This window comes from Daphnia carinata, chromosome 2, assembly GCF_022539665.2.
Source record: "Daphnia carinata strain CSIRO-1 chromosome 2, CSIRO_AGI_Dcar_HiC_V3, whole genome shotgun sequence".
Lineage (NCBI taxonomy): Eukaryota > Metazoa > Arthropoda > Branchiopoda > Diplostraca > Daphniidae > Daphnia > Daphnia carinata.
The window spans coordinates 6,031,107-6,051,349 of record NC_081332.1 but is presented as its reverse complement, the minus strand read 5'-3'; the positions used below and the strand labels follow the sequence as shown (position 1 = coordinate 6,051,349).

Sequence of the window (20,243 nt, the reverse complement as noted above, 5' to 3'; positions counted from 1 at the left end):
TTCAAGATAATGCTATCTATTAATCGGACCACCTCGCGTGATTATATGACGCCCAAAAGTTTGATAACTGCGTCTTCCATAATATAATATAATATCTTACATTTGATATGGACTACAACGTTACAAATAAGGTAGTGATGGAAAATGTTAGAAAAACAAAACAAAATATTCAAACGATTCGTTTAAAAAAACTATTGATGGATTCACAAAAGTAAAAAAGTAAAAATATAAAGAAAAAAAACAAGTAAAAAATGTAAAGAAAACTTTTGAGAGGCAAGGGAGAATACGTGATGTGATGCAATGTTAGTTTCATCGACCGATAAACAGTGAAAAAATCAAAGGGCAAAGGTGCCAGGCAAATCGAGATCATGGTTGGTCAATTTGAATACTGTAAGCCTGAATCCTTGAATAATTGTTCGAAGTTTATAAATAATAGCATTTTAATATATTCGTCAGTCATGTAGCAACTCCCTTAGAGCTTCAACTAGAATCCCCACCATGAAATTTGTAGCCGTTCTCCTCAGCTTTCTCTTGTTATTGACAGAAATCGAGCCCCAATTTTTATTGGATTCCGTTTCACCTGTAGTAAACCAAAAATGGGAGACATTTGCTGTCGCTGTCGCAGAACAATTGATAGCAACTGAAGACTTTTATGATACAAGGGATCTATTACATAACATTTTAGCAACACTAAAGTCATCCCACTTCCCGACTGCAGTGGCCAAAAATATCAGCCAGCGATGTATTGAAGACAGCCAATTCTACGTTCATAACCTTTATGTTAATCGAAGTTTATGGGCCTTGCAGAGTAAGTCATAATCAAGGTATTTTTTTTTTAACCTATCGTATACATTCGTTTTATACGCCTTGTTTAAATGAGTTGCCTTTCTTCTCATTCAAACTTGTTTCATAAAAGTTTTTAAAATAGAACTTCTGGACAAATAATAGACTTGTTTGGTTGTTGTTCGGCTTAGGGCATTGTATGAAGCTATGTAGATATGTTATCTCGCCACCAAAGATTAAGCTGCTTCCATATTTCATATTAGTTTACTGCGAGTTAATGGTATATGAATCTTACGTTCGATGTTAACTGTACAAAGTCCTATGATTATTTTTGCAGTGCAAGAATCATCAGGGCAATTGCCACCGGGGTTATTTGGAGCCCTCAATTTTCAAGCCGATGGACTATTTGATGAATGCAAGGCCGTTCGCGCACCCATTTTCAATGGACAATATTGCAAAGTATTTTTCAAAAATGCTCCGGTCGATCAGACGGACATCACTTCGAGAATATCGTCTGACGAGGGGTATCACGAACGAAGTAACTTCATAACAATATTTCAAATCCTGGGTCAACTACTGGGATACGATCGGGTAGAGCCCAAAATGTCTGGAGTTGGACCTTACACGTTTATTTTGCCCAGCGTCAGTTTTTGCCTACCATCGTCATGCAGCGCGTCTGATCTAGGCAAAGCGGTTGCCCAACTTGTTGGGAGCTACGTCATCGCAAACAATTCTATCGTCACGCTCTCTGACGAGCAATATTGTTTCAAAGACACGAACGAAAAACGCATTTTAGATGGCCCCGACATCACCGTTATGTAACATGACTTTCATTATTTTTTCTGCTAAACTTAACATTAAAACTCAACTTCCTTTTGTAAAAACAGAATGGTTCTCAGCTTTCTTGGTGTTCTGGTTGTCTTGGCCACGATTCACGAGGCGTACCGCATGTACTACGACATTAACTTTGACCCAAATGCGGATGGCAAGCTTTTGAGCGCCCTACACTGTTTCTCTGCGCTGAGCAATGGCAAGAAAATCCTATCGATGAAAGTGTCAGCATCTTCTGCAAAAGATAACTTTGGCTGCATTCACGGCATTCGCTTCTTTTCGACATGCTGGGTCGTCTTAGGACATTCGTGGAGCTTGATGCCATACAAAACGATGAATCCCAAAGCAGTTTTAACAGTAATTGCCTTGTAACTGTAACGCCACCGTTGAATATAACTAGAATTTGAAAAATTTCAGGATGCCTACGGTTTAGGGATGCAAACAATTGTTAATGGATCTGTTTCAGTGGATACGTTCTTTTTAATGAGCGGCCTTCTCGTATCGTTCCTCTTGCTGCGCGAGCTGGATCGCAACAAAGGCAAATTCAACGTTGGTCTCTTCTACTTGCATCGGTATCTGAGGTTAACGCCAGTGTACGCAGTCATCCTCGGTTTCGTGGCGACGCTTATGGTCTATCTTGGCACCGGACCTAATTGGTACAATGTCAATCTTTTATCCAACGCCTGTCGGATCTCCTGGTGGCGACAATTCCTCTACAGTCAGTTTGAAAAGCAGTAGCATTTTGTCATAGTTAAAATAATCTGCAGATAACACCTTTTTTTGCTTCCACAGTAAACAATTTGTTTCCCGTGGATCCTTATCATCAGGTGAGAAACCGGATGACAAGTATATTTCCTACTTTTAAAAAATAACGCGTAATTGTTTCAGTGTATTGGGCAAGCGTGGTATCTAGCAGTTGACATGCAACTGTTCATCTTATCACCTCTGTTTATCTATCCGCTTTGGCGATGGAGAAAGGCTGGACTTGCTTTCCTGATCTTTGTTGCCACGATCAGCTATGCAACGATATTTGCCGCTTACGCCATTTATGATCTGCCTCCAGCATACATACCCACCCGGCTGTATTTATCGATTCTCTGTTTTTTTACCTTATTTATTAAAAATTAATGAACCAAATTGATTTTTTTAGAGATAACTTAGGCACAGCGTCCGATTTTTATGACCATTACTATTTGAAGCCGTGGACAAGAGCCCCACCTTACCTTTTGGGCATCTGGGCAGGGTGGTATCTTCATAATACCAAAGAATCAACCTTTCGGCTGTCAAAAGTACAAAGTGTCATAAGATTTTTTGAAAAATAATTTGATATTTTAAAAATGCATATTGAAGACGTTGACGGCAATGGGATGGGCGATCACTACGGCTGTTGGGCTAGCAGTTGTTTACGGTCTGGCACCTTATGTTGACCAATCTGAAGTGCCGGATATTAGTTCTACGGTCAGTATGATATATGGGCCTCTGCATAGAACTGCCTGGGCTTGCGTAATAGCTTGGATCATCTTTGCATGTTCGCGCGGCTATGGAGGTATCAGTTGATTTCGTGATATTTTGCGACTGAAATTCGAAATAAGCTTGTTATGTTGCTTAGGTTTCATCAACCGGATTCTGTCTTGGAAAGGCTTCCTACCGCTGGGCAGATTGACTTACTGTGTCTACCTGATTCACTATGATTTTCTGAACGTCTATTACTCCGCCATACGAAAGCAATTCTATTATACTATGTTGCAACAGTTTACGACGTCTTTCGGTCTCATCTTCATTTCTTTTGCACTGGCTTTCGTGGCAGCAGTAACGGTCGAAGCATCTTTTCTGAATCTGGAAAAACTCATATTTTCATCGAAGTTAAAAAGTATTTTGTACTAAACTTAACTTGGTAGATATGTTCTGAGACTAATCTAATTTCTGATGAAAAAAAATCAGGCAAATCGTCCGAGGAAACTGATCTTCCTATTGAAAAAACAAAATGTTGAGCATTCTCCCACTATTACAACCGGAGCAGAGATGAGGGTCCAGGTCGGAACGATCAACTAGTTTTTTTAAGTATCTAATTTGTTCAAGTTGTTCCTATTCGAAAAGAACTAGCTATTTTTTCAAATACAACAAACAAGAATAAAAAAAACCCGGCCATTTCAGTGATAAATGTATTCAGCAATGATTAGATTAGTTATCATTTTTTTCTGCTATACTGTTTGCCTTCCCTTATCCGTCCCTCACCTCAAGGCACTGCAGGTATTTTATATTTGAAAAGAAACAAAAAAAAACTAATGACTATCAAGATCTTGGCAAAACTATGAACTATGAGTTATTGCTGCTGTGATGTTTTCTTGTGCCATATTTTCCCCATCAAGACGCCATCTTGTGGATGTCGAAAAAGAAAAAATGATCGAAATTCGAAAAGCTTCCGAATTTTTGTTTTTACAATGGAGAGGGCGCAAAAATGTTTATTTAAGAAATAGTGACATACGCGTAGGACAGTTTTGTGTTAGTTCCACAGCGTAAAACCTTTTGTTAAAAAATAATAAAAACTGAGATTGCGGAAAATTGTACACATCGTTGACATTATACGCTACAGGCTTGCACTGTGTATTTCTATGATTTTGAAAAATCTTTCAGTTAGGAACCCTGTTTTTAGTAGTATGAAACAAACAGCAAATCTAACACAACAAAAGTATAAAATTTTAGAGAATTTTCAACTTGATATGTTCTCTTGGTGGGTAGTATTTATGCTTGTGTCGCTCAAAAAGGGCAACAAGCTCATCAATATATTTTGAGTGTAACTCATTAACTTGCTCATCACTAGGATTGCCTGTCCTCTCCACAAATATTGGTTTACCAACTGAAATAATTTAAATTTAATTGAGATGTGATAAAAAAATGATTTTATCAATATTTATTTACCAACTGTAGTGATTGGTCTACGGTATGGAATGATACCAAATGAGTACTGAAATATGCCTCTCCCCTTTATCAAAACTGGTGCTAGTCCAATCATTTTCTGGAGGTAATCTTGAAAACTTCTTAACTTTGAACCACGAGGATTGTCAACTTGATCATACACTTCATTTTCACCAAAAGAAAAAGATGGTACTAAATGAGCCCTACACAATTAAAATTGCCATAGAGTAATTTTATAGCTAAGTTTATCATCAGTGCTAACCCATGCTTAAGAGCCAAACGAATAAATCCCTTTCTTGGTTTTAGAATTAAGGTGACATCATCAACATTGGGATGAGTATCAAGTGATTCTGGTGCTCCCCCAACCACCAATATGACAGCATTGCCTCCAGGACTACTCCCTAAGATATGATCGATGCTCCTTCTGGAAGCAGAAACAGCTCCACTTGTCATGAAAAATTCTCTGTAGAAGGGCATTACAAACTGGCAGTTCAATGTTGTTAATGAGAAGGTAATTCCTGGATAGACTTTAGAAACATTTGTTCCTTCTGTAGCAAAGTTGCAAAAGGCACCAGAGCACAGGATTCCATGAGGGTGAGAGCCAATAAAATAATTGAATTTTGGATCTAAATCAGCTTCTTTCACCAGTGTTACTGGGAAATAGGATGCATAGTCTTTCCATAAAGACCATCTTCGTACCCAATTCCACCTATGAAAAAACACCAACATAAAAGATGATTTTCATTATTTTTGACTGATATAGGTTATTTAAACAATTACCTTCTTCCCCCACATTCAGGTGTTTTAATGTCAGCTACATACCAGGCCACATAGAATAAAGGGACAAAGTAGAAACGTGTGAAGAAGAACAGGTACAAAAATCCTAGAAGAGCTGCTGGCCCCATAAAAAAAAAAGAGCCGATCCAAACGAAAACAGCCCATGTTTGTCTTCTTCGTTCGAGAGGAACTAATAGCGGGGCGTACTCAATCCCAAAAATTTTCATTACTTCTAGCGAAGAAGCACCGTTCGTACGGAAGGCTAGTCTTTAAGTCAATTTCGCAGTACGCAACTATGCACTTTTTCACGTTCAGAATAAATATTGATTTTCTGTCCGCCTATCTACCCTATGTAAACAAATAGAGCCGGTGGGAGTATTTTAAATCAGTTGAAAGACCCTAAATGACGATTGTATCATTAACCCTTTATCTTTGTGAGTTATGACCTTATCTATTGAACTATCAAACCTTATAATTTGCGGGATGGCAGAGGCTTCATGTAAACAACTTTTACTTTTCGAGAGTCATCTGTTAGTCAATTTGTCGCTCTGTCGAGAATAAATAACACGCGCATTTCATAAAAAATGTTACTTTAACATGAACTTACATTTGGGAAGAAGCACTTTGTCCTTTACTCAGAGAAATTTAACTGTTTGCGTAATTGCTGCAGTAGGATTATCTGCAACTTGGAGCACGATCATATAAAATAATTGATTTCACGGATGACGGGAAAATGTAAACTTTCATTAGCAAATTGTTCCTAGTTTGCGCGATATATGGTTTAGCTTATCTACCTGGTACGTCACTATAGAATAGTAAATAAAAATGAAAAAAATGAGATAAAAAATAAAATAATAAATAGTAATTCTGGCTGACGGCTCAGCTACACGTTACGGCCCTCCGCCCAGGAAACCTCTGTTGGAATTATTTCAACAACGAAGTCTCGAGGAGGAATTGTATCAGTTTCAAATAATAATCCGTGTTCACCATGAACCGTGAAATATTATTGGTACCTGAAACATAACCCTTTGTGAGATAGTACCATTATCGTTTAAGTAAACAATAAAAATAAATGTAAATACATAATAAATTGTTCTCTTGGTCTTCTTTTTTTTCAAAGTAATTCTTTCCTTTTAAGAGTTAATTAAAAAAAAATAATGTTACAGAGAAAAAAAAAGGGAAAAAAGAAAATCCAAATAATTTTTGGTCGATTAATATTATTTGCAAATACATGTACAGTATTTTCTAAGGAATGCTTTTTGTTGGCTATAGCTCCGGTAGGTGGCTACCACAAAGATGAAGGTTTTTTGACATTGTGTGTTTTGTATCTCACACCAAGGAACACCGAAATTGACGGAAATGGCCACGCAAAAGCCCGTTGAGTGGGTTTCGTCGCTGATTATTCGTTTTGAAGAACAGGTGAGTCCATTTTTTGCACATGTAACTTATTTTTCCAACCCGTAAACGAAGTATTGCCCTAGTCGGCGGCGAGGATCTCTTGGCCCATTCATACATTCGCCATGGGATTCTGTAGCCGTGCGTAGGCGCATGCTAGTGTATTGATTGCGGCTCGTCCAGTTGCATTCAGAATGAATATGTTTACATTCAATTCCAAATGTCTCTCAATGCTCAGGTTGACCATTTTAACGGAATTCCTTCTTTTTATAGCTACCATATCGAACTGGACCCCAAACATCACATGCCCGTCAGATGGTGGAACAAAATAAGGAGTGTCTCATCCAAATCAGCAAATATAAATTTTCCCTTGTGATATCAGGACTTACAAAGATTTTACAGAGGGTTAATGAATCAGTAAGTTTTATATGTTATAGTTTAGTGTCATGTCACCACAACATGTATGTAAACAAAGGATGTGATCATGACTACATCTTCCTTCCAACAGAGAACACATGGACCTGACTATGAGAAAAATTATTATGAATCATTGCTAATTGTTTTAGACACTTTAGAAAAATGCTTAAGTGGACAGCCAAAAGATACAACAAGGTTTGATGAAGCCATGAACGTCAAACTGTTGCTGCGAGAAATCTGCCAATTTATTGGTAAATTCTGTTTACAATTATTCAATCTGGCATGATATAAAAATTTGACTAATTGATATAGATCTGCCAAATGAAAACCCAATGGTTAATCAGCTTAAAGCTTTAGCTTCCAAAGTTTTGTTTGCCCTCAGTCTTAACAATTTTAATGCTGTCTTCAGCCGGATATCATCAAGGTAAACCGGAGCGACCAATATCATTTATACTAATGTATTAATTCAACATTTTCGCTAGACTGCAAGAACTAAGCTCATCCAACGAAGAGAACCCTGACTTAAGCGACATCGAACTTATCCAACACATTAATGTAGATACGATACGACTTATCAAACTGTTGAATGGTACGGAATAAGTATTATATTTTTTTATTTTTAGTTAAAAATTTTTTTTTACTGTTCACTAAAAGTTTATTAAAATTCACATTTCGTATCTAGAGACAATATCAAAAAGTAAGCTATTAAGAAAATCGGTGCACCTAGTTTTGATCGCCTCCCTAGAGAAAGCTATTTGGAATTGGATGGACACCTATCCGCATGAGTTCACCGAAATTCAAGTACGTAACTAGAAAGAAAAAGAGAAAAGAAAACGGTACACTAATTGTTATAATCACTTCATAACTATAGAAATGTCCTAATGCTGACTTGTCCAAGTGTTGTGAGCAGCTTTTTGACATACTGGATTTATTCGCAGAAAATAATAAGCGACGAGCTGCTGTGTGGCCACTTCAGATTATGTTGTTGGTCATATCGCCTAAAGTGTTAGAAGAGATTGTAAATGCGGATTCCGGAGCACCCTGCTCTCCCCGCCATTCGAAAAAAAAAACATTTCTGGGTATAAAAAAAACCGTTTATCTTCTTTGCAAACAATCACTTAATATATCCATTTTATCTTCAGATTCCCTCAAAAAAGCCCTGGCTCCCCACAGTTCTAGTCGACAACTGACAGAAGCGGCTGCCGTCACTGCCGTCAAGCTCTGTAAGGTCTCCACTTACATTCACTTCCTGGATTCCGGAAATGTTGTTTTTGCGCTTGTTCAATCTGTACTCAACGACTTAAAGGTGATAATGTCAATATTTTTCATGTTTTGTATTTATTGACAACTGAGCTCACCGTTTGGGCAGGTGTTGCTATTTAACCCGGGCAAGCCATTTTCCCGCGGCCAGGCCTACATGAATCAGGACATCGATTTGATGATTGACTGTTTCGTCTCTTGTTTCCGCATAAATCCACACAACAACGAAGCTCTTAAAGTCTGCCTCAACCCCCATTCACCTCCTACATTTCATTATGTCCTCGTCGCTTCCTTATACAGGTTACTTCAATCTCCTTCGGTTTCTGTTAGTTTTCATGTTTAACGTATATATTACCCATTTTAAGGATTATAACGCAACAACTATTGTCATGGTGGCCACACATTGATCTAATGTATAACAAATCAGCCGAATTGCGGGCAATGTTTATCGACACATTGACGAAAGTCACGCAAGGTTGCATCTCTCACACTCCACTTCGAATGATACAAGTACGTAGGGTTTTGACTGACTAAGAATAGCTCTGTATTGTTTTATCGAATCTTGACTGTGTTATCAGTAAGCATTATCTTTGCTACAATTATTGTTCATTTTGTTTGTGAATCATGCTACTATGGATTCATTTACAGTTGTGTCAGGTAACTTCTACAATTGAGCATTATTGTTGTCTGTCTTTAATTCCAAGTTAACCAAATATGTATGTTCTTTCTGTATATATAATGTCTTTTTCTTTCCCATTTCTTTTGACAGAGTCTTACGTTAAAAGAAAAAGTCAACCCACTTAAGAACTTCAAGGAAAAGGCGTCGGAAGAAGGTCCTTCATACAAAAACCTGTTGTTATCCATGGTTCGGCTGATTCATGCTAATCCACTACTCATGTTGAACGTAATTCACTTCAAAATTACCATTAAAATAGTATTACATTGTTTTTCTCTTTTCAGAACCAAGGAAAAGCTGGGCATGAGATTCAGAGTTCTACCCTAGAATTAATCAATGGATTAGTTTCTCTGGTTCATCAACCTAATATGGCCGACATGGCACAAGAGGCTATGGACGCTCTGCTTGTTCTTCACCAACCAGAGAAGATCGAGATGTGGAACCCTGAAGCTCCGATTAACACCTTTTGGGATGTCAGGTAATTCGTATAATTACAGGAGCTTTGGTTTGCAACTAAGAATATTGTTTCCAATGGGAACCATACAGTTCACAGGTTTTGTTCAGCATATCACAAAAACTCATCCAACATCAGATTGTCAATTATACCGACATATTGCGCTGGCTGCGCGAGGTGCTTACGTGCCGGAATTCCTTTCTTCTTCGTCATCGCGACTACGCTAACGTAGGTAGTCAGGTCAGCGTAGCCAAACAGGCACATATCAAGCTTGAGGTAAGGCAGCAATTATCCATTGAACCTCATTGGTTGTGATTCGGTCTTACGTTTTAACTCTATTAGGTGGTGTTTTTCCTCTATCTTTGGAGCATTGATATGGATGCTGTTCTGGTTTCGATGAGCTGTTTTAACCTACTATGTGAAGAAGCTGACATTCGGTGCGGAAGTGACGACGTGACTGTCACGTATTTGCTGCCCAATTATCACGTCTACCAGGAACTCGCCGCCGCCTCAACTGTCCTCACAAATGGTAAATTCATCGCTTGGCCTCTTCTTTATGTCTTATCGTATTCTGGTGTTGTTGCCCTTTAGTCACTGACCTTAGTTCAGTGACATTCTTCATATTTGTAAATCAATATGTCTTCCATTTCACAATTCACCATTACAGCCGGCTTGGATTCTCGTGTTCCCTGCCAACAACTACAGCACGGTAATTTGCGGTTTACCGTTTGTAGACTGTTCTGGCCTGGGTTTCGTTCTTCAATTTTTTATTAATTTTAAAAATTGAGTTTTACTTTTATTTTGTTTTTATTCTCTAACTTAATTTGTTGGTAACGTTTTTCATTGTATTCCAGGTCGTGCTGCCTTACAGAAACGGATCATGACGCTCCTGCGAAAAATTGAACATTGTACGCCTGGATGTCTGCAGGTAAAATTTAGTTGATTGATTAAATCTCTAAATCAAATTTGGAAATTTTTCCTAGGCTTGGGAAGATACATTTAAAAACTGGGATATCGCCACGAAACAGTTACAATCTTATCCGAAGGCCCGCGTCGAAGAAGGGCAGACAAACGAATCTTTTCATCGATCAGCTGGAAAGAGAAGAGCATCTCATCAGAGCACGGAACACGAACTTGAAGTTTGTCATCATACTTCTTATTGTGGTCGTTTGATTGATGTTAGTCTATTATAAAATTTTCCCCACATTTAGGACCAAGTCAATGAATGGGCCAACATGACAGGCTTTCTTTGTGCGCTTGGAGGAGTGTGTTTGCAAAGGCGCTCACCGCGACCAATTTTATCATCAACATCTACTTCTTCGGGTGGAGTAATTGATAGGAAATCTAACGTAATTTTTACCTAAATTTAAACCCCTTGCAATGCAAATTTGATAAACATCACCTTTTTATGCAGCTTGCTGTGAATGCCTTGAGCCAGTTACAAGATAACAATCAGTACTGTCCGGTGACATCGTTTGTTGGCCATCTCCTACGGCTTTTGCTGTGCGCAAACGAGAAATTTGGTGCCCAAATACAAAAACACGTCAAAGAGCTAGTTGGCCACGAAATGGCTCCAGCTCTTTACCCAATCCTCTTTGATCAAATCAAGGCACTCGTAGAAAAGTTTTTCGATCCAACGGGCCAGGTGGTGGTCAACGAATCGCACACGCAGTTTATTGAGCACGTCATTTTTATCATGAAAAACGTGCTTGAGAACAGCAATAACAAGAATGACACTCCTGCCGAGCATTTGGGAGTCACCAGCATAGAAGGAATGATGCTGGCGATTGTTCGGTAAAATTTCGTTCTTATTTTTTTTTAACAGAACATTTTCTAAGGCTTTTCGTGCTTTTCTTTTCTCGTGTTTTTCCCCCATTTACCAGTTATGTTCGCCATTTGGATACTACTGTTCACGCCATTCACATCAAAACAAAATTGTGCCAATTGGTAGAGACGATGATGGCCCGTCGCGATGATTTGGCCTTCCGTCAGGAGATGAAGTTCCGCAATAAATTAGTCGAATACCTCACGGATTGGGTCATGGGTAACTCTCATCAAATTGCTCCACCCAGCTCTGGTGACGTTAGCTCTATCACGAGGTACCGAACAACTGTTCTGAGAAAATCTGGAAAAGCTTCTATTCTTCCTTTCTTCTTTTCCTGTACATATTTGGTTCGTAAATATTTAAAATTTAAGTATTCAGTTGTTATTGATTTATTTTTTATTTTGTTGCTACCTACTATTGGTTCTAACTTTTCTCATATTTATATTTTGCTTAGGGATTTGGATCAAGCATGCATGGATGCGGTTGCGGCTTTATTGCGGGGCTTGCCTCTTCAGCCGGAAGAATCAGACCGCGGTGACCTGATGGAAGCCAAGTCACAATTGTTTCTGAAATACTTCACCCTGTTTATGAACCTCTTGAATGATTGCACCGACGTTTCCGAAATTGAAAAAGAAGTTGGTGCGCGCTCTCGAGTCGGGGTTGCTGTTGGAGTTGGTGTTGGTGCCGTGGCTGTAGCAGCATCTCGGCTAGCAAATCTGCGCAACTCAACTATTCAGGTCTAGATCATAATTATACAGCATTGTTATTTTTCGATAAACGTTGGACAACCATCTCTAACATATATTTGCAGGCCATGTCCAATCTGCTTAGTGCCAATATTGATTCTGGCCTCATGCATTCAATTGGCCTTGGTTACCATAAAGATCTTCAGACGCGCGCAGCTTTTATCGAAGTGCTGACAAAAATTTTACAACAAGGCACTGAATTCGATACTTTGGCAGAGACGGTACTTGCTGACCGATTCGAGCAGCTAGTTCAACTCGTTACAATGATCGGAGACAAAGGGGAATTACCAATCGCTATGGCTTTGGCCTCAGTCGTTGTCACTCCGCAGATGGCAAGTATTTTTTTAAGATCGAGAATGCAATATGAATCTTATTAGATTTCGTATACAGGATGAGTTAGCCAGAGTGTTTGTGACACTTTTTGATGCAAAGCATTTGTTAGCCCCGCTGCTATGGAATATGTTTTATAAAGAAGTTGAAGTGTCCGATTGTATGCAAACACTTTTTCGAGGCAACAGTTTAGCTTCCAAGGTAAGTTTGGTTCTCACAGAAAAGCGAACATTTCAAAATATTACATGTTTTTTTAAATTTCCATATTAGATCATGGCATTCTGCTTCAAAATCTATGGTGCATCATATCTGCACAATTTACTACAACCCCTTTTGAAACCGCTACTTGAAAATCCATCCATGAGTTTCGAAGTTGATCCAGCGCGATTGGACGCAAAAGACGATATTAACGAAAACCGCAGTAATCTAGTGACATTAACAGAACGCGTCTTCTGTGCGATCGTCTCATCTGCGGATAAGTTTCCGACACAGCTTCGTAGCATGTGTCATTGTCTTTATCAAGTTTTAAGCAAGCGATATCCGCAATTCCCTCAAAATAATATCGGTGCTGTGGGCACGGTGATATTTTTGCGGTTCATCAATCCAGCTATCGGTACGTTAAATAACTTGTGATCTAAGTTTGGCATATTGGTCTGAACAATTTTTTTTTCTGATCCGCATAGTGTCTCCCTACGAAATGGGCATCCTTGATCGACAGCCCCCACTTACAATTAAGAGAGGTTTGATGCTGATGTCCAAGACCTTACAAAATATTGCCAATCACGTTGAATTCTCGAAAGAGCAGCATATGCTTTATTTCAACGATCTGTTGAGGTGACTACATCTTAAATAGCGTTGCCGTCTCCATGAGTACATTCAACTTGTTTTTGCGTTAAAGATCTCATTTTGATGCTGGACGACGATTTTTCATTCAAATCGCCTCCGATTTTGAAACAGCTGAACAAGGCAGCAGCCACTCGATGGCTTTCATCAGTGATGCCAACGTGCTAGCGCTTCATCGTTTGTTATGGAACCACCAAGAAAAAATCGGTGACTATTTGTCATCAAGCCGAGACCACAAAGCCGTTGGAAGAAGACCATTCGACAAAATGGCTACGCTTTTGGCTTATTTAGGACCACCAGAACATAAACCTGTCGATTCTCAGTAAGGAAACAGCCAATCCTTTGTTCTCAACAAATAAAACCGTCGCATTTCCTTTAAATCATAGGTGGAGTAGTATGGATATGACAAGCACAAAGTTTGAGGAAATCATGTCTAAGCATAATATGCATGAGAAAGACGAATTCAAATCTATCAAATCGCTCAACATCTTCTACCAGGCGGGTACTTCGAAGGCTGGCAACCCCGTTTTCTACTATATTGCTCGACGCTACAAGATTGGAGAGACAAATGGGGATCTTCTTATTTATCATGTCATCTTAACTTTGAAGCCCTTCTGCAGCAAACCATTTGAGTTGGTGGTCGACTTTACTCACACTTGCTCCGACAACCGGTTTCGTACTGAGTTTCTCCAAAAATGGTTCGTCGTCCTCCCTGAGATCGCCTATGAAAACATACACGCCTGTTACATATATAATTGCAACTCGTGGGTTCGTGAGTACACAAAATATCACGACCGCATCTTAGCTCCCCTTAAAGGTATAAACGAATTTAATGGGTTTATTTTTCATTGGCACACGCTTAACAAATATTGTTTTGCGATGCAGGCAATCGAAAACTTTATTTTCTTGACGGCCCTCAACGGCTAAGCGAATTTGTTGACGTGGAACAACAGAAATTGCCAGGAGCTACGCTCTCACTTGACGAAGACCTTAAAGTCTTTAACAACGCATTGAAACTGTCGCACAAAGACACCAAGGTGGCAATCAAAGTAGGCCCGACTGCGATTCAGGTGACTGCTGCCGAGAAGACCAAGGTCCTATCGCACTCTGTCCTTCTAAACGACGTCTATTATGCATCCGAGATCGAAGAGGTGTGTCTAGTCGACGACAATCAATTCACATTGACCATAGCAAATGAGTCCGGGCCACTATCCTTTATCCACAATGATTGCGATAGCATCGTTCAAGCCATCATTCATATAAGAACACGCTGGGAGCTGTCACAACCTGATTCTGTCACCGTTCATCAGAAGATCAGACCCAAGGACGTACCGGGTACTCTGCTTAATATGGCGCTACTCAATCTTGGTTCATCCGATCCTAACCTGAGAACAGCCGCTTATAATTTGCTATGCGCCCTGACGGGCACCTTTGATTTGAAGATTGAAGGGCAGCTGTTGGAGACATCTGGATTGTGCATTCCCAGCAACAATACGCTGTTCATCAAATCCGTCAGTGAAAAGCTGGGCCACAACGAACCTCATTTGACACTGGAATTCTTGGAAGAATGTATCCAGGGCTTCCGGGCGTCCACCATTGAACTGAAACATCTTTGCCTTGAATACATGACACCCTGGCTGCCTAATCTAGTGCGTTTCTGCAAGCACTCTGATGAGACCAAACGCCAAAAAGTGGCCATCATCCTGGATAAGCTCATCACATTAACAATTGAAGAAGTCGAGATGTACCCTTCCATCCAAGCGAAGATCTGGGGTAACCTCGGAATCGTCTCAGAACTGATTGATATGATTCTTGATAGTTTTATCAAGCGGTCAGTGACGGGCGGGCTAGGTTCAGCCCAAGCCGAAATCATGGCTGATACAGCAGTTGCCCTAGCTTCAGCAAACGTTCAACTCGTGGCACGCAAAGTTATAGGCCGTCTTTGTCGTGTCCTAGAAAAGACTTGCACCAGCCCTACTGCGAACCTTGAGCAGCATTTGATGTGGGATGATATCGCCATCTTGGCACGTTATTTGCTCATGTTATCGTTCAATAACTGCCTAGACGTGGCTCGTCATCTACCCTATCTCTTCCACTCGATCACTTTGTTGGTATGTACGGGCCCTCTAAGCCTTCGAGCTTCGCTTCATGGATTAGTGATCAACATCATTCATTCACTCTGCACTTGTACGAAACCTTCGTTTTCGGAAGAGACACGGCGCGTCTTGAACCTTTCGCTGGATGAGTTCTCGTTGCCCAAATTCTATCTGCTCTTTGGTATCAGCAAAGTGAAATCTGCGGCGGTAACTGCATTCCGTTCCAGCTATAGGCACGGACCTGGAGAGCGATCGTGGCATAACGTAGAACGCAGTTTCTCAGGCTCAGCTGCTTCAGATCGTGAACGCCTCTCTCTTACTTCCCTTGAAATTATCACGGACGCTTTACTGGAAATGCTTGAGGCATGCGCCCGTGATATTCCCGAATGCGATTGGGTCCAGGCATGTTTCACAGTCACTTCCATGTTTGGAATTGTTAAAATTTATTTATAAACTTAAATTTTTCATTTGCAGGTGTGGACTACGCTAGCCAAAAGCTTCGCCTTCCGCTACAACCCAGCACTGCAGCCGAGGGCGTTGATCGTGTACGGTTGCATCAGCAAAGTGATTACGGATCGCGATGTTGAACAACTTCTTCGAAATTTGGTGAAGGCTCTGGAGAGCTTCGCCTACTCGACATTTATTGATGCTATCGTCATGTGTCTGACACGAGTGTTGCCTCGCGTTCGACTGGAATCTCCATTTATCCTGCAGTCTTGTGGGTGGCCATCTCTGTTCTGCAACTCGACGAAGTATCTCTTTACGCTTCCGGTCTAGCCCTTTTGGAACAAAACTTGCATACGCTTGACTCCCAGGTATAAGTTAATTTTTATTGTCACATTCAAAGCAAAAATTAATGGTTTGATTTCATTCATAGGGATTGTTCGAGTCAAGATCTCTAGAACAGGTTATCGTGACGGCTAGGGAACCACTCGAGTGACATTTTAAGCAGCTAGATCACACCGTCGGTCTTAGCTTCAAGGTAAATTAAATCTTTTCTCTACGTCGTTGTGATTTGACATTGTAATCGGTATTCATTTATTTTTTAGACAAGCTTTCATTTCGCTTTGGTGGGTCATCTGCTAAAGGGCTTCCGGCACTTGTCGCCGACGACCGTCTCGCGGACCACTCGCATTCTCAACAGGCTACTTGCTATTGTCGCTAAACCAAATAAGCGCGACAAATTTGAAGTTACCCCATAATCGGTTGCTTACCTCGCAGCGCTAGTCTCCGTTTCGGAGGAGGTACGTGACCAGTGTCACGCTCGGCAGCCTAGATTACGCAGCGACAATAGTTCGGGGTCAGGATCGGATTCCGGTTCAGGTTCGGTTTCTGGCTCGGCAATGGGTTCCAACGATCCATTCAACGTCAGTGACCTTCGTCTTGATCTCCATTCTGCTGGGATTCGGCATAATTCCTCCACCTTGGGTGGTGGGGGAGGCGTAGGTAACCACCAAGCTGGGGGAACTGGAGCGACAACTACTACGGGTACTGGTAGTCTTAGTCCTATCAGCAATTACAGCTGTGCCAGCACAGCTTTGTTACATACATCGGCCAGCCACAATGCGCTTTCAAGCATCCAAGGCTCTACGCTCAACAGTCCCATTTCATCTGGTTCCAATAATTCAAGTACGACACATCTTCTCGTTCCGATCGGTGGCGGATCCTGCAGCTCTCAGACGGCACTGATTCCTAGTCTGGTGGATTCTGATTCACCTCCTGCTGGACGACGCCAAACGTCGTGGGATTTGCTAGACCAGAACGCCATTACTCAGGCTAAACAACAGCAGCAAAAACAACAACACCAATCGCAGCTTCAAAATCAATCGACTCAAGCTCAGCAGCAAGCAGACGGCCCGGGTGCAAAGGCTCTCTTCAAAACCCAACGGTCTTTCTCAGTTCCGACCACACGCGATCAGCGGTCTTTGGAGCGCAATGCTAGCAATTGCCAGAAAGCTGGCGAACGCAGTCAGTCTCCCAATTCCAACAATAATGCCAACTGCGCGACAGTCAACAGCAGTGCCGGCACAACAACACCCACTCCACCGGCCAGTTGTGCCCGGCGACCTGATCGGGGATCCGTCTCTGGAGAATCAAATTGCCTACTGGATCCTGAAATTCTCACCAATTTCCCAACACAAGCGCTTGTATTGACAGTGCTGGCCACATTGGTCAAGTACACGACGGACGAGAATGAAATGAGAGTCTTGTACGAGTACCTAGCCGAGGCGTCGGTAGTCTTCCCGCGCGTCTTCCCCATCATCCATTCGCTATTGAATGCTAAAATCACCAATGTCCTTTCACTGTGCCACGATCAGGGCATTCTGGCCGCCGTCCAGAGTATCATTCAGAACATGATCGCCCTTGAAGGAGCCGCGGACGAGCAACAACAACAATTACACTATCTGTAGGGTTGCGGATTTGGCGGTCTGTGGGGCTTCGTCGAGCCTTTCACCAAGTCCAATTGCACGGCCGAAAGTGCTGAGCTCTTTGTCAATTGTCTGGAAGCTCTGGTCAAAACTTGCCTACCGGCTGAAGAAGGTGAAGCCGACTTGGCGCCCTTTCCTTCCATGCTTAGCGTCTCATCAAATATGAACCTGTCTTCATCGCTGTCCTCCATCACGCTCGGCTCCCCCACCGATAAAGCAAAGTAAAAAAAAAAAAGAAGAGGAAATAAAAAACAAATTAAATAAAAACGAAAAACAGAAAATTATAATTATCCTTCTAGCTCGTCAAAAATGCCAACGAAAAAGAAGTAAACCTAACCAAGTTTGCCACTTCGCCAATTGATTGTTCTCAGTCTCTCCCTTTCCGCGCTCTCTGATGGTAACGATTCCAGCATTTCACCACGTTCAAGTCAGTGTTAAAAGCATTGTGCGTCCCCCGATATGTGCGTGTTGCCCTTATTACTGTACAGTCCTTCTTTTGACCGTTCCTTCTTTTCTCCGTGTTTCACGGCTTGGCTGTGTGTATGTATCGTTGTCTCCTATTCTCACCTCTGTCTCTTTCTCGCCAGCTTTGATGCATTGTTCGTTTCTCGTTGATTTATTTCGTTTACAGCAAAAACAGAAAAAAGCAAACAAAAAACAAAACAAAAAAAAAAGAGAAAAAATCACCATCAAGAAACCCACAAATGAAATTCCTCACGTTGATGGCAAAATTGAAGCAGAACCCATGACGTGTTTTTTTTTTTTCACGCTTCCTATACATATACAAGAGGTTATGTATACATATATGAACAATTCTGTTGTGTGTGCGTAATGCGATTCGTGGCCCCAAGAGGTTGACTGTTTTGACGTAGCTATTGTTAAATTTACGAATCGTGCTGGCAAATGGCGGAAGTAAACGGAAGAATCCGATCCTCACACGCATTCACACACGTACACACATGCGCGCACGCTACTGTTGTCCGTTTGATCTCGCTGTTGGAAGGGAAAAAATTATTTATAAACAACTCCCCCCCTGTACACTCACAAACACGTTCACAGAAACCGTCGAATGTCTTTTTTTTTTTCCCCATTTTTGATGAGAAATTTCTTCCGTTTCCAAATGCGCTCTCCTTCGTCCACCTTTTTTTGTTTGTTTTTTATTCTCCTATAATATCTCGTCTTCGATATTTAACTCTCCGTCTTTCGTCATTGTAAAGTCGTTGGTTTGAATATAATCACAGTGCTACTTAAAACATGAACGGGTGTATTCAGTCACTCTTAATAAAGTCTCATCATCTGGAAACAACTATGTACACAAGAGCAATAGAATCACTATTTAAAAAAAAAATTCAATCATTTGCGAAGGTGAGTACGATGGTGCCGGTGGAGATCATGCTTCTGGGCGAATTTTTTCTCGCAAAATTCACATTGGTAGGGTCTTGAATTAGCATGCGTCGCTTTGACGTGACGATTTAAAGTGCCTACTTTCACGAACCGCATGCCACACTGATCGCATGCGAAAGGTTTGGCGTTCAGGTGTGTTTCGCGGTGAGCGATCAATTCTTGGGTCGTGACGAAACGTTCGGCGCAAAGGGCGCACATATAACGTTTCTCCTCGATCGGGATTTGGTGATTGACGACACTTACAGTTGAGACGCAGCTGTTTTTTTGGAGGTCAAGAGCTGTGTATTGCTGACTGCTGCAGGATGTTGGAGTGAGAGATTGGGTTATTGACAACGGTAGAGGTAGTGAAGAGGCTGGTGGCAGGGGCTGCTGCTGTTGAAGTAGTGCCAGGTCCAACATGTTAGACGTTTCAGATTCTGTGCCTCCTTGGTGACAGGTCAAATTTAAAATATCACAGCTTGTGCAACCATCCAAGTTAAGATTGTGAGAAGCTGAAAGGTCTATAATTGAGTTGTCATACTGCAGGTCTTGGCCTGTTAACGAAAGGTCAAGACTCTGGGCTGATAAATCTAAAGTCTGAGGACAATATGTCAAGTTCAATGATGTAGCATCATCCATATAAATATGGGTTCTCAGATCTTGCAGTTCATGCATTCCAAGAAAATCAGGGGCAACAAAGACCTGATTTGATCTTGGTGGATCACTGAATGGGTAGGAGTAGTTGCAAAACTGTTGCCTCTGTCGCAACCTCCTATTAATTTCATCCTCCCTCGCCTTTCCCGTTAGATTTAGGGGCAGTTCGTCTTCGATTTGTTGACGGTCACAAGCTTTCGATGACGAAAGAAGCAAACTGAGATCCATGCAAGTTACATCTTGGTCTTCGTGAGCTGGTACGTTCTGCTCTTGCAAACACTGAGCGGAATAGGAAAGATCTTGGACACCTTCAAAATCAGTGAAAGTTTCCGAATTACGATTGTTTCCATAATAACTATAACTCGAAGAATTCATTTTCGAAGAAAAACTAGACGCTAAATTGAACTGTAGATCGCGTTGCTCCATTT

At 41.0% G+C, this 20,243-nt stretch overlaps 3 protein-coding genes across 3 annotated transcripts; 2 read left to right on the top strand and 1 right to left on the bottom strand.

Annotated features, from left to right (window-relative positions):
• Positions 1–484: 484 nt before the first annotated feature.
• LOC130686693 (nose resistant to fluoxetine protein 6-like) lies at positions 485–3,712 on the top strand. The gene is made up of 10 exons (XM_057509828.1): positions 485–808; positions 1,121–1,601; positions 1,671–1,971; positions 2,032–2,332; positions 2,407–2,441; positions 2,503–2,696; positions 2,765–2,903; positions 2,965–3,160; positions 3,224–3,484; positions 3,556–3,712. Exons 1-10 carry the CDS (start codon positions 499–501, stop codon positions 3,603–3,605), a joined length of 2,268 nt encoding a protein of 755 aa, XP_057365811.1. The 5' UTR covers positions 485–498; the 3' UTR covers positions 3,606–3,712.
• A 490-nt stretch (positions 3,713–4,202) lies between these two features.
• LOC130686713 (2-acylglycerol O-acyltransferase 2-A-like) lies at positions 4,203–5,987 on the bottom strand. The gene is made up of 6 exons (XM_059497601.1): positions 5,915–5,987; positions 5,776–5,835; positions 5,311–5,706; positions 4,793–5,239; positions 4,534–4,733; positions 4,203–4,471 (listed from the first exon to the last, which is right to left on the bottom strand). Exons 3-6 carry the CDS (start codon positions 5,532–5,534, stop codon positions 4,314–4,316), a joined length of 1,029 nt encoding a protein of 342 aa, XP_059353584.1. The 5' UTR covers positions 5,535–5,706; positions 5,776–5,835; positions 5,915–5,987; the 3' UTR covers positions 4,203–4,313.
• A 638-nt stretch (positions 5,988–6,625) lies between these two features.
• Positions 6,626–19,031, top strand: LOC130686710 (neurofibromin-like). Its single transcript, XM_059497602.1, is given in 31 exon segments — positions 6,626–6,726; positions 6,976–7,119; positions 7,211–7,370; positions 7,432–7,543; positions 7,602–7,708; positions 7,802–7,920; positions 7,991–8,198; positions 8,262–8,425; positions 8,489–8,679; positions 8,745–8,889; positions 9,149–9,283; positions 9,340–9,533; positions 9,602–9,785; positions 9,852–10,038; positions 10,364–10,437; positions 10,493–10,648; positions 10,721–10,858; positions 10,924–11,303; positions 11,393–11,608; positions 11,789–12,071; positions 12,146–12,412; positions 12,471–12,611; positions 12,681–13,023; positions 13,094–13,244; positions 13,309–13,575; positions 13,640–14,070; positions 14,139–15,751; positions 15,824–16,049; positions 16,052–16,164; positions 16,227–16,331; positions 16,399–19,031. Coding segments are annotated over 31 exon segments (8,619 nt in total). The 5' UTR covers positions 6,626–6,666; the 3' UTR covers positions 18,004–19,031.
• The last annotated feature ends 1,212 nt before the right edge of the window (positions 19,032–20,243 follow it).

Coding starts and splice junctions, on each gene's coding strand:
- LOC130686693 (XM_057509828.1), top strand. CDS start 499: ATGAAATTTGTAGCCGTTCTCCTCAGCTTTCTCTTGTTATTGACAGAA. Junction 809..1,120: donor AAGTTTATGGGCCTTGCAGA/GTAAGTCATAAT, acceptor TTATTTTTGCAG/TGCAAGAATCATCAGGGCAA. Junction 2,697..2,764: donor GCATACATACCCACCCGGCT/GTATTTATCGAT, acceptor TGATTTTTTTAG/AGATAACTTAGGCACAGCGT.
- LOC130686713 (XM_059497601.1), bottom strand. CDS start 5,534: ATGAAAATTTTTGGGATTGAGTACGCCCCGCTATTAGTTCCTCTCGAA. Junction 5,240..5,310: donor CCTGAATGTGGGGGAAGAAG/GTAATTGTTTAA, acceptor GTTTTTTCATAG/GTGGAATTGGGTACGAAGAT. Junction 4,734..4,792: donor CGTTTGGCTCTTAAGCATGG/GTTAGCACTGAT, acceptor TTAATTGTGTAG/GGCTCATTTAGTACCATCTT.